Raw genomic sequence first — 18,528 nt, 5'->3', positions numbered from 1 at the left:
AGTTTGTCTGGTAGGCTCGTGTCACTGGGCAGCTCGCAGTTGTTTTTGTCTTTGTAGTCCATAATAGTTTGCAAACCCTGCCACATCCGACGAGCATCAGAGCAGTAGGATTCAATCACTGCCCTTTGAGGCTTTCAAAAAGCTCCCTGATCTTTGTAGTTGAATCTGTGCTGGAATTCAGCACTTGACAGAGGGACCTTACAGATGTATGTATGTATGTGGGACAGATAAAGGGTTAGTCATAAATCATGCTAAACTCTATTATTACACACAAAGTGAGTCCATGTAAGTTATGTGACTTGTTAAGCCACATCTTACTGAACTAATGTAGGCTTGCCCAAACAAAGGGGCTTATGTAAAGACTATATTTTAGTTCATTATTTGTTATTCATCTTTAAAAAAGTAAAACATTTATTCCACTTTCACAGATTATTTTGTCGAATAAATTACAATTAAATCCATATAATTCTGAAGAAATCCAGGGGTTTGAATACATGAAGGTACAGTAAATACAATCATATCTGACAATGACAAAAATAATGAGACTATTTAACCATATCAATATTTTAATGGATTACTTGGTGCAATAAATAACACAATAAGATTATAAAAGCATCAGTCACAGGAAAAAACTAAAGTTACAGTAGTTTTGTGCAAATGCGATTCAATTAATCATCCTCAAAAACATTTTGGCACTTTAAGTTCACTTCACCAAATTCCCTCTTTCAGCTTATTGGATTCCACATCGAAAATCCTTTGAGGCAATATATTAATCAATTGTATTAATATAGTTACGTTACAGATGTAATAACTTGGTTGTAGAGGTGAAAAGAGTCTTTAGTTTACCACCATGTTCATGCCATAAACTACCTCCAACTTAAATCAATACTTTTCCAAACATATAAATGTAGTTGTTATAAGATTGTATTAGGGGGAAAAACTATGGGCTATCATCTTCTGATTAGGATTGGCAGACTAACCACTACTGAACCATCAGTAGTGTTTGACAGGGTGTAACCCACTGTTACAGGTGTGGAAACCTGGGCCCAGATTTACAAAACATTCTTATGCAAAAACTTAAGAACCTTCTTAAGAAAACAATTATAAGTTCATAAGATAGTTCACAAGTGCAATTCTTCAACAATATGTTAAGATTTTATCATTTTCTTACAAACTTAACTATCTTCTTAAAATTATTGTCACTAGGCAAACTGTTTTTAGCTAGCTATAGTGTCTAGCGAGCAATGACAATCATGTTAGCATATTTCATACTGAGATGACTGTTCTAAAACATGTTTTGGGGTTTCAAATAATCAATACTGAAACTTTCAGATGAAGTTTGAGTGAATGAAATATGTTCAATTGACTTAATTAGTTTATTATCTCACTGCCCTGAGTTTAAGACAGGGGTTTAGATATCTTGGAATTAAGAAAATGTCCAAGAACAAACTATATTTTCAATAATCTAATTTCTTCTTATATTTTTACTTGAAGAGAAACATGAAATAACACAAGAACATGTCCAAGAAGCTTTTTGAGGAATACCAACTTGGCTGAACTTTCATCTGTAGTCTATAGTTAAGGAATACATGGCAGTTAAGAAGAAATATCTTCTTAAGAAGGTTTTGTGAATCTGGGCCTTGACCTATAACCCTCCTATAGACCTATATACCTGAGTTATTACTCCCACTGAAACTTGTGATTCCTTTTAACACCTAAAGACTGTTGAAGTCGGGGTACTGTATAGGTAGGTTACTGTAGGCATGTGAAAGATCACTTTGACTACAGGTGAGATAATTACTCCATTACAAAACATAAAAATACAATGAATTCAAATGTCAGTTTTCATCAAAGTGCATAAATTCCAAATGTTGGCTCTCTGGAACCTTGGAGCCAATCTTCAGAACATTTAAATTTGTTTAGAACATACTCATCACATTTCCCTCATAAAAAAAACAATAAACACTAAACTTTGTTTTTGTCCTATAACTTCAGCTTCAAGCCGCTAGCCTCCACATACAGCATGAATACAACACAGCCAGAGGGTTGAGTAAGAAGAGTGACATCAGAAGCATAGATTTAGCTCTGAGTTACAGGGGAGAACCTCTAGAGGGCTTTTTCTCTGGGGCCCACTGAGCAATAAGGTGCGTCACCTAACCAATCAGCTGACCGATACCCTAAATAGGACAGGGTAGGCTGCTCTACTTTAACCACTAAGTTAACCACTAGGACAGGGTAGGCTGCTCTACTTTAACCACTAAGTTAACCACTAGGACAGGGTAGGCTGCTCTACTTTAACCACTAAGTTAACCACTAGGACAGGGTAGGCTGCTCTACTTTAACCACTAAGTTAACCACTAGGACAGGGTAGGCTGCTCTACTTTAACCACTAGGACAGGGTAGGCTGCTCTACTTTAACCACTAGGACAGGGTAGGCTGCTCTACTTTAACCACTAGGACAGGGTAGGCTGCTCTACTTTAACCACTAGGACAGGGTAGGCTGCTCTACTTTAACCACTAGGACAGGGTAGGCTGCTCTACTTTAACCACTAGGACAGGGTAGGCTGCTCTACTTTAACCACTAGGACAGGGTAGGCTGCTCTACTTTAACCACTAGGACAGGGTAGGCTGCTCTACTTTAACCACTAGGACAGGGTAGGCTGCTCTACTTTAACCACTAACTCATCATCCTCATTTTTGACAACAGCTTTGAAACCAGAACCACGAGGACCCCGGTTTCCATTCAGAATCATTGTGGCTTCGTATCATTTATTTACTAGTTGAAACGGTGTGAGCCCTCGAGTGACCTCCCCTTCCCCCGGGGCTTACTGCCCCCTTTGGCTGAGTAACACATTGCTTAAAGAACAATTCCATTGATTCAGTCCTTTCACCAACACTGTTTAAGATAGCTGGTCCCAGATCTGTTTGTCATCATCTCAACTCCTTGTCATGCCAAACCGGCAAGGCGTGGCATGATGGCACAAATAGACTGGTACCCAGGCTGTTTCAGGACGGTTCCTTTCACCAAATACCGTTTCAGGACGGTTCCTCAGCCTCCAGCCCCGTCATGTACAGTAGCATGTAGACTAGAGGGGGCTGGAGCTCTGAACAGGATTATTTCTTAGCCGTAAAGTAACGGGCCAAGGCACTGCTGGACCAGAGAAACATCACGTCTCACAACATTTCTCTGTTTTGCTTATTTATTCAATTGTGTGAGAAAAAGATTGACTCTTAGCTTTTTCTCTGTTCAATTCACAGCATTACAAAAATACTCTAGTGGTGTCCGAGGTACTTCAATTCTCACCAGTTTTGTAAAATAAATGTGATAATTTTCTCTTGGTTATACCAGTTTGGTGAAAGGCAATAGTATCAGAATATATCATAGATATATATATATTAAAAGGACATCCTAACACATGCAGATAGTGTGGCATCTTATGTGCTACTAAGTTAATATCACAAACATGTTCAACAATAACCCCCTAGAACCCTTTAAGGACTGACAGCTACACCGTAGACCAATCAGTGTCTGTTTCCAAACACCGCCCATTAAGACCTGTACTTATGGCATCTTCAGTCTTATTCTGTAGGATATCAATCACCCTCAGTTATGGCTCTGTGTCTCTGACTCAACTAAGACAGGTCTCTGTGGTATTGCGAATGAAAATCGTTTTTTGCTCTAAGCAGACAAGAGGACTCGTCAGAAGAGACTCCAGTCATACGGAGACAGACACAGAGCGTTAGTCTCCAGTGCTTTGGATTAGGTCAGCATGGTACTAAACGTCAAGCAAATCTCAACTCACTCCAATGTTGAGACTGAGAACACGGCCCTGATTTAATCAGCTAGTCCTTAAAATAGTTCTGTGAAGGTAGTTAAAATACATATAAAAACAGAGTACAATTGCACTTGGTAGATAGATAGATATAGATGGACTGGTGAGTGGAGCTAAATTAGCAGACCGTAACTGTTCTCCTGGTGAGTGGAGCTTTATTAGCAGACCGTAACTGTTCTCCTGGTGAGTGGAGCTAAATTAGCAGACCGTAACTGTTCTTCAGGTGAGTGGAGCTAAATTAGCAGACCGTAACTGTTCTCCAGGTGAGTGGAGCTAAATTAGCAGACCGTAACTGTTCTCCTGGTGAGTGGAGCTAAATTAGCAGACCGTAACTGTTCTCCAGGTGAGTGGAGCTAAATTAGCAGACCGTAACTGTTCTGTCAACTGATATTGTCAAATATTCTGTTATTTTCTAATTTGAAATTCCATCTATCTAACAGGTAGTGGACACATTTTATATTCCATCTACCTAACAGGTAGTGGACACAGCTTAAGTCCCATCTATCTAACAGGTAGTGGACGCAGGTTAAGTCCCATCTATCTAACAGGTAGTGGACACAGGTTAAATCCCAACTACCTAACAGGTAGTGGACACAGGTTAAGTCCCATCTATCTAACAGGTAGTGGACACAGGTTAAGTCCCATCTATCTAACAGGTAGTGGACACAGGTTAAATCCCAACTATCTAACAGGTAGTGGACACAGATTAAGTCCCATCTATCTAACAGGTAGTGGACGCAGGTTAAGTCCCATCTATCTAACAGGTAGTGGACACAGGTTAAGTCCCATCTATCTAACAGGTAGTGGACACAGATTAAGTCCCATCTATCTAACAGGTAGTGGACACAGATTAAGTCCCATCTATCTAACAGGTAGTGGACGCAGGTTAAGTCCCATCTATCTAACAGGTAGTGGACACAGGTTAAGTCCCATCTATCTAACAGGTAGTGGACACAGGTTAAGTCCCATCTATCTAACAGGTAGTGGACACAGGTTAAGTCCCATCTATCTAACAGGTAGTGGACACAGATTAAGTCCCATCTATCTAACAGGTAGTGGACACAGGTTAAGTCCCATCTATCTAACAGGTAGTGGACGCAGATTAAGTCCCATCTATCTAACAGGTAGTGGACACAGATTAAGTCCCATCTATCTAACAGGTAGTGGACACAGATTAAGTCCCATCTATCTAACAGGTAGTGGACACAGGTTAAGTCCCATCTATCTAACAGGTAGTGGACACAGGTTAAGTCCCATCTATCTAACAGGTAGTGGACGAGATTAAGTCCCATCTATCTAACAGGTAGTGGACAGCAGGTTAAGTCCCATCTATCTAACAGGTAGTGGACGCAGATTAAGTCCCATCTATCTAACAGGTAGTGGACACAGATTAAGTCCCATCTATCTAACAGGTAGTGGACACAGATTAAGTCCCATCTATCTAACAGGTAGTGGACACAGGTTAAGTCCCATCTATCTAACAGGTAGTGGACACAGGTTAAGTCCCATCTATCTAACAGGTAGTGGACACAGGTTAAGTCCCAACTTGTGGTCCTTCTGTAGCTCAGTTGGTAGAGCATGGTGCTTGTAACGCCAGGGTAGTGGGTTCGATCCCCGGGACCACCCATACGTAGAATGTATGCACACATGACTGTAAGTCGCTTTGGATAAAAGCGTCTTGCTAAATGGCATATATATATATAACTATCTAACAGGTAGTGGACGCAGATTAAGTCCCATCTATCTAACAGGTAGTGGACGCAGGTTAAGTCCCATCTATCTAACAGGTAGTGGACACAGGTTAAGTCCCATCTATCTAACAGGTAGTGGACACAGATTAAGTCCCATCTCCAGGAACATCACGACAGGTAGTCCTGAGAGAACATGTAAGCTACCTCCAACACCCATCTATCTAACAGGTAGTGGACGCAGATTAAGTCCCACATCAAGGAACTGCATGTGGTCAAGAACACTAACTCTGACCCCTGACCCTACCCATCCCTGTAATACACCATTACTAAGACCCTGACCTCTGACCCTACTCATCCCTGTAATACACCACTACTAACTCATTCCTCAGCCCTTATCTGGCCAACACCAGTCCTACCCTCCCCATCCCTCAAACACCCTCAACCCAAACCCTCCCAATCCAGACCAAAGTGGCCTAAACCAGCCCAAACCCTCCTAACCCAAAGTGGCCTAAGCCAGCCCAAACCCTCCTAACCCAAAGTGGCCTAAACCAGCCCAAACCCTCCTAACCCAAAGTGGCCTAAACCAGCCCAAACCCTCCTAAACCAGCCCAAACCCTCCTAACCCAAAGTGGCCTAAACCAGCCCAAACCCTCCTAACCCAAAGTGGCCTAAACCAGCCCAAACCCTCCTAACCCAAAGTGGCCTAAACCAGCCCAAACCCTCCTAACCAAAACCGGCCTAAACCAGCCCAAACTGGCCTAAACTAGACTAATTGATTTCAGACCATCCCCATTCCAACCAGTATCCCACCCACAGCATGTTAGGTGGTTGTGTGAAAGGGGAGGAGTAATGTTATTGTTGATGTTTGATCACCATGACATTATGTTACTGAGGACCACGTTGCTATGCTGACTAGAGCTGGGTGACGGTCTAGCTAGTATTTACAACAGGAGACAGTTTCTATCACCACACCAGGGATTGACAGCTACAGGCTGTCTATTCAAAGTTCACAGCTCTGCGTCCACTTCCTCTCACCAAGTCTGACACTGATACAAGCTATTAGCACAGTAGAGCCAGTGAGAACAGCTACACAGCGTGATACTGACAGCAGCTAACTAACAGGTGGGCTGTGCATCGTATGACAGGTCAGGAAAGTAGACAAGAAAGGAGTGTTTTAATAATGCCAACAGCCAGGCTACAAATAGAACCAATTCTACTGGTCTATTAGAAACCTACCTAGGATGATACTGAATGACAATGTAAAGTTGAACCTCTTATCTGGACAGAAAACTTGTGCTCTCTCACCATAATAATGTCTTGATTCATGTTTATCACCCCTATATGTATGGTGACAATATGTATGGTATAGTGGAGGTGACAGGATGTACGGTATAGTGGAGGTGACAGGATGTACGGTATAGTGGAGGTGACAGGATGTACGGTATAGTGGAGGTGACAGGATGTATGGTATAGTGGAGGTGACAGGATGTACGGTATAGTGGAGGTGACAGGATGTACGGTATAGTGGAGGTGACAGGATGTATGGTATAGTGGAGGTGACAGGATGTATGGTATAGTGGAGGTGACAGGATGTATGGTATAGTGGAGGTGACAGGATGTATGGTATAGTGGAGGTGACAGGATGTACGGTATAGTGGAGGTGACAGGATGTATGGTATAGTGGAGGTGACAGTCCCATGTATGGTATAGTGGAGGTGACAGTATGTATGGTATAGTGGAGGTGACAGGATGTATGGTATAGTGGAGGTGACAGGATGTATGGTATAGTGGAGGTGACAGGATGTATGGTATAGTGGAGGTGACAGGATGTATGGTATAGTGGAGGTGACAGGATGTATGGTATAGTGGAGGTGACAGGATGGTATAGTGGAGGTGACAGGATGTATGGTATAGTGGAGGTGACAGGATGTATGGTATAGTGGAGGTGACAGGATGTATGGTATAGTGGAGGTGACAGGATGTACGGTATAGTGGAGGTGACAGGATGTACGGTATAGTGGAGGTGACAGGATGTACGGTATAGTGGAGGTGACAGGATGTACGGTATAGTGGAGGTGACAGGATGTATGGTATAGTGGAGGTGACAGGATGTATGGTATAGTGGAGGTGACAGGATGTATGGTATAGTGGAGGTGACAGGATGTATGGTATAGTGGAGGTGACAGGATGTATGGTATAGTGGAGGTGACAGGATGTATGGTATAGTGGAGGTGACAGGATGTATGGTATAGTGGAGGTGACAGGATGTATGGTATAGTGGAGGTGACAGGATGTATGGTATAGTGGAGGTGACAGGATGTATGGTATAGTGGAGGTGACAGGATGACAGTGGAGGTGACAGTATGTATGGTATAGTGGAGGTGACAGTATGTATGGTATAGTGGAGGTGACAGGATGTATGGTATAGTGGAGGTGACAGTATGTATGGTATAGTGGAGGTGACAGGATGTACGGTATAGTGGAGGTGACAGGATGTACGGTATAGTGGAGGTGACAGTATGTACGGTATAGTGGAGGTGACAGGATGTACGGTATAGTGGAGGTGACAGGATGTACGGTATAGTGGAGGTGACAGTATGTACGGTATAGTGGAGGTGACAGTATGTACGGTATAGTGGAGGTGACAGGATGTATGGTATAGTGGAGGTGACAGGATGTACGGTATAGTGGAGGTGACAGGATGTATGGTATAGTGGAGGTGACAGGATGTACGGTATAGTGGAGGTGACAGGATGTACGGTATAGTGGAGGTGACAGGATGTATGGTATAGTGGAGGTGACAGGATGTATGGTATAGTGGAGGTGACAGGATGTACGGTATAGTGGAGGTGACAGGATGTACGGTATAGTGGAGGTGACAGGATGTACGGTATAGTGGAGGTGACAGGATGTATGGTATAGTGGAGGTGACAGGATGTATGGTATAGTGGAGGTGACAGGATGTATGGTATAGTGGAGGTGACAGGATGTATGGTATAGTGGAGGTGACAGGATGTATGGTATAGTGGAGGTGACAGGATGTATGGTATAGTGGAGGTGACAGGATGTATGGTATAGTGGAGGTGACAGGATGTATGGTATAGTGGAGGTGACAGGATGTATGGTATAGTGGAGGTGACAGGATGTATGGTATAGTGGAGGTGACAGGATGTATGGTATAGTGGAGGTGACAGGATGTATGGTATAGTGGAGGTGACAGGATGTATGGTATAGTGGAGGTGACAGGATGTATGGTATAGTGGAGGTGACAGGATGTATGGTATAGTTTCCCCCTTTGCTTCCCTTTGAGATGTGCTGAGGAGGACAAACATTAAAAGGACGAGACAGACGACCTCTAACCCCAACCTTGGGGGTCACTAAGGGTCAAACAGGTCCCGGTGCTGCTGCTGCTCCAGCTGATTGTTGAAGAGGTCGATCTCTCGGTTGGCCTCCTCAACATACTCCGCTATGAACTGGTCCATTTCTGCAGGGGCTTGATGTAAGGACAGCTACACCACCTACTACTCATCAACAACAAACCATTCAGTGGAATAGTGTTGTCAGGTGTCGTATTAGATGGTTGTGTTGAGGACAGACAGCAGCGATAAAAGGATACGTGGATGGAAGTTGTTCTTGTCTCCAAAGAAACTGACGTACTGTTGTCCGTTGTAGAAGAAGCCTGGAGGCAGAGGGTCCAGATGTCTCTTCACCTGAACACAGAAACAGGCAGGTTGACCGACAGGAACACAGACGGACAGGCAGGTCAAGAGAGAGGAACAATGATATGTTAGAGGAACACTCACATGGATGGTCCTGATTTCCTGATGAGAGAGGCTGGTGTGGGTCTTCTTCACCTTCCTCACCTCCTTCTGAAAACAAGACCACAGATACCAAGATGAGTATATTACCTCTGATGTTTAGGTTACAATACGATCAACCTCTGAAACTTGTCTACAGCACAGTAGATGATCAGTTAGATGGTCAGTTAGATGGCCAGTTAGATGGTCAGTTAGATGATCAGTTAGATGGCCAGTTAGATGGTCAGTTAGATGGTCAGTTAGATGGTCAGTTAGATGGTCAGTTAGATGGTCAGTTAGATGGCCAGTTAGATGGTCAGTTAGATGGTCAATTAGATGGTCAGTTAGATGAGCTGTGAGTTCCAGTAGTTGGTCAGTTAGATGATCAGTTAGATGGCCAGTTAGATGGTCAGTTAGATGGTCAGTTAGATGATCAGTTAGATGGTCAGTTAGATGATCAGTTAGATGGTCAGTTAGATGGTCAGTTAGATGATCAGTTAGATGGTCAGTTAGATGGTCAGTTAGATGGCCAGTTAGATGGCCAGTTAGATGGTCAGTTAGATGGTCAGTTAGATGGTCAGTTAGATGGCCAGTTAGATGGTCAGTTAGATGGTCAGTTAGATGGTCAGTTAGATGGTCAGTTAGATGAGCTGTGAGTTCCAGTAGTTGGTCAGTTAGATGGCCAGTTGGATGGCCAGTTGGATGGTCAGTTGGATGGCCAGTTGGATGGCCAGTTAGATGGCCAGTTAGATGGCCAGTTGGATGGCCAGTTAGATGAGCTGTGAGTTCAGTTAGATGGTCAGTTCAATGGCCAGTTAGATGAGCTGTGAGTTCCAGTAGATGGTCAGTTAGATGGTCAGTTAGATGAGCTGTGAGTTTAGATGGTCAGTTAGATGGTCAGTAGATGGTCAGATAGATGGTCAGTTAGATGGCCAGTTAGATGGTCAGTTAGATGGTCAGTTAGATGGTCAGTTAGATGGCCAGTTAGATGGCCAGTTAGATGAGCTGTGAGTTCCAGTAGATGGTCAGTTAGATGGTCAGTTAGATGGCCAGTTAGATGGTCAGTTAGATGGCCAGTTAGATGAGCTGTGAGTTCCAGTAGATGGTCAGTTAGATGGTCAGTTAGATGGTCAGTTAGGTGGTCAGTTAGATGGCCAGTTAGATGGCCAGTTAGATGAGCTGTGAGTTCCAGTAGATGGTCAGTTAGCTGGTCAGTTAGATGAGCTGTGAGTTCCAGTAGCTGGTCAGTTAGCTGGTCAGTTAGATGAGCTGTGAGTTCCAGTAGCTGGTCAGTTAGCTGGTCAGTTAGATGGTCAGTTAGATGAGCTGTGAGTTCCAGTAGTTGGTCAGTTAGATGGTCAGTTAGCTGGTCAGTTAGCTGGTCAGTTAGATGAGCTGTGAGTTCCAGTAGCTGGTCAGTTAGCTGGTCAGTTAGAGTTAGATGAGCTGTGAGTTCCAGTAGTTGGTCAGTTAGCTGGTCAGTTAGATGGTCAGTTAGATGAGCTGTGAGTTCGTTAGATGGTCAGTTAGATGGCCAGTTAGATGGTCAGTTAGATGGTCAGTTAGATGAGCTGTGAGTTCCGTTAGATGGTCAGTTAGATGGTCAGTTAGATGAGCTGTGAGTTCCAGTAGATGGTCAGTTAGATGGTCAGTTAGATGGTCAGTTAGATGAGCTGTGAGTTCCGTTAGATGGTCAGTTAGATGGCCAGTTAGATGGTCAGTTAGATGGCCAGTTGGAGCTGGTCAGTTGGATGGTCAGTTGGATGGCCAGTTGATGGCAGTGGATGGCCAGATGGCCAGTTGGATGGCCAGTTGGATGGCCAGTTAGATGGTCAGTTGGATGGCCAGTTGGATGTTAGATGGTCAGTTGGATGGCCAGTTAGATGGCCAGTTAGATGGTCAGTTAGATGGCCAGTTGGATGGCCAGTTAGATGGCCAGTTGGATGGTTCCAGTAGTTGGTCAGTTAGATGGCCAGTTAGATGAGCTGTGAGTTCCAGTAGTTGGTCAGTTAGATGGTCAGTTGGATGGCCAGTTGGATGGTCAGTTGGATGGCCAGTTGGATGGCCAGTTGGATGGCCAGTTGGATGGCCAGTTGGATGGCCAGTTAGATGAGCTGTGAGTTCCAGTAGTTGGTCAGTTAGATGGTCAGTTGGATGGCCAGTTAGATGGCCAGTTGGATGGTCAGTTGGATGGCCAGTTGGATGGCCAGTTGGATGGTCAGTTGGATGGCCAGTTGGATGGTCAGTTGGATGGCCAGTTGGATGGTCAGTTGGATGGCCAGTTAGATGAGCTGTGAGTTCCAGTAGTTGGTCAGTTAGATGGTCAGTTGGATGGCCAGTTAGATGGCCAGTTGGATGGCCAGTTGGATGGTCAGTTGATGGTTTGGATGGCCAGATGGCCAGTTGGATGGTCAGTTGATGGCCAGTTGGATGGCCAGTTAGATGGCCAGTTGGATGGCCAATTAGATGAGTCTGTTGATGTTCAGTTAGATGGTCAGTTAGATGGCCAGTTGGATGGCCAGTTAGATGGTCAGTTGGATGGCCAGTTGGATGGTCAGTTGGATGGCCAGTTAGATGAGCCAGTTGTTAGATGGCCAGTTAGATGGTCAGTTGGATGGCCAGTTGGATGGCCAGTTAGATGGTCAGTTGGATGGCCAGTTGGATGGCCAGTTGGATGGCCAGTTGGATGGTCAGTTGGATGGCCAGTTAGATGGTCAGTTGGATGGCCAGTTAGATGGTCAGTTAGATGGCCAGTTGGATGGTCAGTTAGATGGCCAGTTGGATGGTCAGTTGGATGGCCAGTTGGATGGTCAGTTAGATGGTCAGTTGGATGGCCAGTTGGATGGCCAGTTAGATGGTCAGTTAGATGGCCAGTTAGATGGCCAGTTGGATGGCCAGTTGGATGGCCAGTTGGATGGCCAGTTGGATGGCCAGTTAGATGGCCAGTTGGATGGTCAGTTGGATGGCCAGTTGGATGGCCAGTTGGATGGCCAGTTAGATGGCCAGTTGGATGGCCAGTTGGATGGCCAGTTGGATGGCCAGTTAGATGAGCTGTGAGTTCCAGTAGTTGGTCAGTTAGATGGCCAGTTAGATGGTCAGTTGGATGGCAAGTTGGATGGCCAGTTGGATGAGCTGTGAGTTGGCCAGTAGTTGGTCAGTTGGATGGTCAGTTGGATGGCCAGTTAGATGGCCAGTTAGATGGCCAGTTGGATGGGATGGTCAGTTGGATGGCCAGTTGGATGGCCAGTTGGATGGTCAGTTGGATGGCCAGTTGGATGGCCAGTTGGATGGCCAGTTGGATGGCCAGTTGGATGGTCAGTTAGATGGTCAGTTAGATGGTCAGTTGGATGGTCAGTTGGATGGCCAGTTGGATGGTCAGTTGGATGGCCAGTTGGATGGCTGTGAGTTGGATGGTCAGTTGGATGGCCAGTTAGATGGTCAGTTGGATGTTCCAGTTAGATGGTCAGTTAGATGGTCAGTTGGATGGCCAGTTGGATGGCCAGTTGGATGGCCAGTTGGATGGCCAGTTAGATGAGCTGATGTCAGTTGGCCAGTTAGTTGGTCAGTTAGATGGTCAGTTGGATGGTCAGTTAGATGGCCAGTTGGATGGCCAGTTGGATGGCCAGTTAGATGAGTTCCAGTTAGATGGCCAGTTGGATGGCCAGTTGGATGGCCAGTTGGATGGCCAGTTAGATGGTCAGTTGGATGGCCAGTTAGTTGGTCAGTTGGATGGCCAGTTAGTTGGTCAGTTAGTTGGTCAGTTGGATGGCCAGTTAGTTGGTCAGTTAGTTGGTCAGTTAGATGGCCAGTTAGATGGCCAGTTAGAGATGGTCAGTTAGATGGCCAGTTAGATGGTCAGTTAGATGGTCAGTTGGATGGTCAGTTGGATGGCCAGTTAGATGGCCAGTTGGATGGTCAGTTAGATGGTCAGTTGGATGGTCAGTTGGATGGCCAGTTGGATGGCCAGTTAGATGGCCAGTTAGATGGTCAGTTGGATGGCCAGTTGGATGGCCAGTTGGATGGCCAGTTAGATGAGCTGTGAGTTCCAGTAGTTGGTCAGTTAGATGGTCCAGTTAGATGGTCAGTTGGATGGAGTTGGATCAGTTATGGCCAGTTGGTCAGTTAGATGGCCAGTTGGATGGCCAGTTGGATGGCCAGTTAGATGGCCAGTTAGATGGCCAGTTAGATGGCCAGTTAGATGGTCAGTTGGATGGCCAGTTGGATAGTTGGTCAGTTGGATGGTTAGTTGGTCAGTTAGTTGGTCAGTTGGATGGCCAGTTAGATGGTCAGTTGGATGGTCAGTTGGATGGCCAGTTAGATGGTCAGTTAGATGAGCTGTGAGTTCCAGTAGTTGGTCAGTTAGATGAGCTGTGAGTTCCAGTAGTTGGTCAGTTAGATGAGCTGTGAGTTCCAGTAGTTGGTCAGTTAGATGGTCAGTTAGATGAGCTGTGAGTTCCAGTAGTTGGTCAGTTAGATGAGCTGTGAGTTCCAGTAGTTGGTCAGTTAGATGGTGAGTTAGATGAGCTGTGAGTTCCAGTAGTTGGTCAGTCAGTCTTGTACCTGTTTTACACAGATCCTCAGCCAGTCCTTCAGGACCTCCTGTGTCAATCCCACTCCATGGAACAGCAGGAAGCATCCAGAGGGTTCCTGGTCCCCCTGGTGGCTGTCCCCCTGGTGGCTGTCCCCCTGGTGGCTGTCCCCCAAGGGCTGCTGAGTGATACGGAGGTTCCCACTCACAGTGTTGTAGCTCACCTCCATCATCCTCTCAGAGTCTGGAGAAGAACATGGAGATATCTCAGCATCTCACTGACCTGTCTGATGGTCCTAATGACTGGTCTGATGGACCTACCACTGTGGCAGCTACATATACCAAACAGCATGCTGAGGATGAGGAGGGGTTCAGTGCTACAACATCCATCCATCTATCCATGATCCAACTCCAGAATGACTCAAACAACATGGAACATTCAATAGAAGACACGAATAAACCAAATTCAATGGACAGTAACTTAAAATTCAGAGAAACTAGTAAGGAACACGCCAAGGACCACCAGCTCCAGAATCATTCAACTTCCACAAACATCTGCTCTCCCTTCATTCTGCTCTCCCTTCATTCTGCTCTCCCTTCATTCTGCTCTCCCTTCATTCTGCTCTCTCTTCATTCTGCTCTCTCTTCATTCTGCTCTCCTTCATTCTGCTCTCCCTTCATTCTGCTCTCCTTCATTCTGCTCTCCTTCATTCTGCTCTCCCTTCATTCTGCACCCTCTTCATTCTGCACTCTCTTCATTCTGCACTCTCTTCATTCTGCACTCTCTTCATTCTGCACTCTCTTCATTCTGCACTCTCTTCATTCTGCACTCTCTTCATTCTGCACTCTCTTCATTCTGCACTCTCTTCATTCTGCACTCTCTTCATTCTGCACTCTCTTCATTCTGCACTCTCTTCATTCTGCACTCTCTTCATTCTGCACTCTCTTCATTCTGCACTCTTCATTCTGCACTCTCTTCATTCTGCACTCTCTTCATTCTGCACTCTCTTCATTCTGCACTCTCTTCATTCTGCACTCTCTTCATTCTGCACTCTCTTCATTCTGCACTCTCTTCATTCTGCTCTCTTCATTCTGCACTCTCTTCATTCTGCACTCTCTTCATTCTGCACTCTCTTCATTCTGCACTCTCTTCATTCTGCACTCTCTTCATTCTGCACTCTCCTCATTCAACAACGTCACACAAACGTCTGTATGAATAAAGTGAGGAGAAACTACTCAAACAAACTAAACCAGTGGAGAGTGAAGGAGCTCAGTTTCCTACCATCAGCTGGTGCTGCCTGCCTTGAGGACAAACCTTTATCTAATAATACTCACAACTGGGAATGCAAGTACAGGTTAAATGTTGGCATTTAGTATTAGAACACAAGGCAGAAGACATCTCAAATAATACTTGTATGATTATTGATAAGTAGTACAAGTAAACATTTATACTCAATCGTCACCATCATTGCACAGAGTGATGTTGTGTATATTGTCAGTGAGGGAGAATAACAGAAAAACCCTACCAGAGAAGAGGACCTTCCCCGAGACGTTGTAGACGTTTCCTCTGAAAGGGTTTGGTCTCAGAGCTGACTTGAAGGCTAGGGGGCAGAGAGAGACTGGTAGGATATTCAACTGTATAAAATATCCTACTGTTTAATATACATGGTTAAGCATTGTACTGTACACTATATAGATCCTCGAAAAGTTCTACAGCTGCACCATTGAGAGCATCTTGACTGGCTGCATCACCGCCTGGTATGGCAACTGCTTTGGCTTCTGACCGTAAGGCGCTACAGAGGGTAGTGCGTACAGCCCAGTACATCACCGTACAGACCAGTACATCACCGTACAGCCCAGTACATCACCGTACAGCCCAGTACATCACCGTGCAGCCCAGTACATCACCGTGCAGCCCAGTACATCACCGTACAGACCAGTACATCACCGTACAGCCCAGTACATCACCGTACAGACCAGTACATCACCGTGCAGCCCAGTACATCACCGTACAGACCAGTACATCACCGTACAGCCCAGTACATCACCAACAGCCCAGTACATCACCGTACAGACCAGTACATCACCGTACAGCCCAGTACATCACCGCACATCACCGTAAGCCCAGTACATCATTACATCACCGTACAGACCAGAACATCACCGTACAGCCCAGTACATCACCGTCAGCCCAGTACATCACCGTGCAGCCCAGTACATCACCGTGCAGCCCAGTACATCACCGTAAACAGCCCAGTACATCACCGTACATCACCGTACATCACCGTACAGCCCAGTACATCACCGTACATCACCGTACATCACCGTACAGCCCAGTACATCACCGTACATCACCGTACAGCCCAGTAATCACCGTACAGCCCAGTACATCACCGTACATCACCGTACAGCCCAGTACATCACCGTACATCACCGTACAGCCCAGTACATCACCGTACATCACCGTACAGCCCAGTACATCACCGTACAGCCCAGTACATCACCGTACATCACCGTACATCACCGTACATCACCGTACAGCCCAGTACATCACCGTACATCACCGTCAGCCCAGTACATCACCGTACAGCCCAGTACATCACCGTACATCACCCCGTTTACAGCCCAGTACATCACCGTACATCACCGTACAGCCCAGTACATCACCGTACATCACCGTACAGCCCAGTACATCACCGTACATCACCGTACAGCCCAGTACATCACCGTACAGACCAGTACATCACCGCAGACCAGTACATCACCGCTTTGTACAGCCCAGTACATCACCGTACAGCCCAGTACATCACCGTACAGCCCAGTACATCACCGTACATCACCGTACAGCCCAGTACATCACCGTACATCACCGTGCAGCCCAGTACATCACCGTACAGACCAGTACATCACCGTACAGACCAGTACATCACCGTACAGCCCAGTACATCACCGTACAGACCAGAACATCACCGTACAGCCCAGTACATCACCGTGCAGCCCAGTACATCACCGTGCAGCCCAGTACATCACCGTACAGCCCAGTACATCACCGTACAGCCCAGTACATCACCGTACAGCCCAGTACATCACCGTGCAGCCCAGTACATCACCGTACAGACCAGTACATCACCGTGCAGCCCAGTACATCACCGTACAGCCAAGTACATCACCGTACAGCCCAGTACATCACCGTGCAGCCCAGTACATCACCGTACAGCCCAGTACATCACCGTGCAGCCCAGTACATCACCGTGCAGCCCAGTACATCACCGTACAGCCCAGTACATCACCGTACAGCCCAGTACATCACCGTGCAGCCCAGTACATCACCGTGCAGCCCAGTACATCACCGTACAGCCCAGTACATCACCGTGCAGCCCAGTACATCACCGTGCAGCCCAGTACATCACCGTACAGCCCAGTACATCACCGTACAGCCCAGTACATCACCGTGCAGCCCAGTACATCACCGTGCAGCCCAGTACATCACCGTGCAGCCCAGTACATCACCGTACAGCCCAGTACATCACCGTGCAGCCCAGTACATCACCGTGCAGCCCAGTACATCACCGTACAGCCCAGTACATCACCGTGCAGCCCAGTACATCACCGTGCAGCCCAGTACATCACCGTGCAGCCCAGTACATCACCGTGCAGCCCAGTACATCACCGTGCAGCCCAGTACATCACCGTGCAGCCCAGTACATCACCGTACAGCCCAGTACATCACCGTACAGCCCAGTACATCACCGTGCAGCCCAGTACATCACCGTACAGCCCAGTACATCACCGTACAGCCCAGTACATCACCGTACAGCCCAGTACATCACCGTGCAGCCCAGTACATCACCGTGCAGCCCAGTACATCACCGTACAGACCAGTACATCACCGTACAGCCCAGTACATCACCGTACAGCCCAGTACATCACCGTGCAGCCCAGTACATCACCGTGCAGCCCAGTACATCACCGTGCAGCCCAGTACATCACCGTGCAGCCCAGTACATCACCGTGCAGCCCAGTACATCACCGTGCAGCCCAGTACATCACCGTACAGCCCAGTACATCACCGTACAGCCCAGTACATCACCGTACAGCCCAGTACATCACCGTACAGCCCAGTACATCACCGTACAGCCCAGTACATCACCGTGCAGCCCAGTACATCACCGTGCAGCCCAGTACATCACCGTACAGCCCAGTACATCACCGTGCAGCCCAGTACATCACCGTGCAGCCCAGTACATCACCGTACAGCCCAGTACATCACCGTACAGCCCAGTACATCACCGTACAGCCCAGTACATCACCGTACAGCCCAGTACATCACCGTACAGCCCAGTACATCACCGTACAGCCCAGTACATCACCGTACAGCCCAGTACATCACCGTACAGCCCAGTACATCACCGTACAGCCCAGTACATCACCGTACAGCCCAGTACATCACCGTACAGCCCAGTACATCACCGTACAGCCCAGTACATCACCGTGCCAATCTCCCTGCCATCCAAGACCTCTATACCAGGCGGTGTCAGAGGAAGACCCTAAAAATTGTCAAAGACCACCCAAGTCATAGACTGTTCTCTCTACTACCGCACAGCAAGCGGTACCAGAGCGCCAAGTCTTGGACCAAAAGGCTCCTTAAAAGCTTCTAGCTTCTGCCTAAATGAAGGTGA

General features: G+C 46.6%; 1 protein-coding gene and 1 long non-coding RNA gene across 2 annotated transcripts in view; one reads left to right on the top strand and one right to left on the bottom strand.

Moving 5' to 3' along the window:
• Nucleotides 1-6,905: 6,905 nt before the first annotated feature.
• Nucleotides 6,906-8,231, top strand: LOC127915651 (uncharacterized). Its single transcript, XR_008091496.1, has 6 exons — nt 6,906-7,028; nt 7,081-7,210; nt 7,266-7,395; nt 7,444-7,859; nt 7,906-8,035; nt 8,192-8,231. It is a non-coding gene; the product is annotated as an uncharacterized LOC127915651 (long non-coding RNA).
• Nucleotides 8,232-8,833: 602 nt separating this feature from the next.
• dnaaf9 (dynein axonemal assembly factor 9) overlaps nt 8,834-18,528 on the bottom strand; it is a 90,494-nt gene continuing 80,799 nt past the window's right edge. Inside the window, exons 31-35 of the mRNA XM_052495876.1 lie at nt 15,376-15,450; nt 13,882-14,093; nt 9,328-9,393; nt 9,141-9,234; nt 8,834-9,008 (exon numbers count right to left, since the gene is read on the bottom strand). Coding sequence (XP_052351836.1) covers nt 8,902-9,008; nt 9,141-9,234; nt 9,328-9,393; nt 13,882-14,093; nt 15,376-15,450 — 554 coding nt within the window. The 3' untranslated portion in view covers nt 8,834-8,901. The remainder of the gene's footprint in view (nt 9,009-9,140; nt 9,235-9,327; nt 9,394-13,881; nt 14,094-15,375; nt 15,451-18,528) is intronic.

Source organism: Oncorhynchus keta, chromosome 35 (genome assembly GCF_023373465.1).
Source record: "Oncorhynchus keta strain PuntledgeMale-10-30-2019 chromosome 35, Oket_V2, whole genome shotgun sequence".
Lineage (NCBI taxonomy): Eukaryota > Metazoa > Chordata > Actinopteri > Salmoniformes > Salmonidae > Oncorhynchus > Oncorhynchus keta.
The sequence above is the reverse complement of the archived record's forward strand: the minus strand, read 5'-3'. Positions and strand labels throughout refer to the sequence as shown.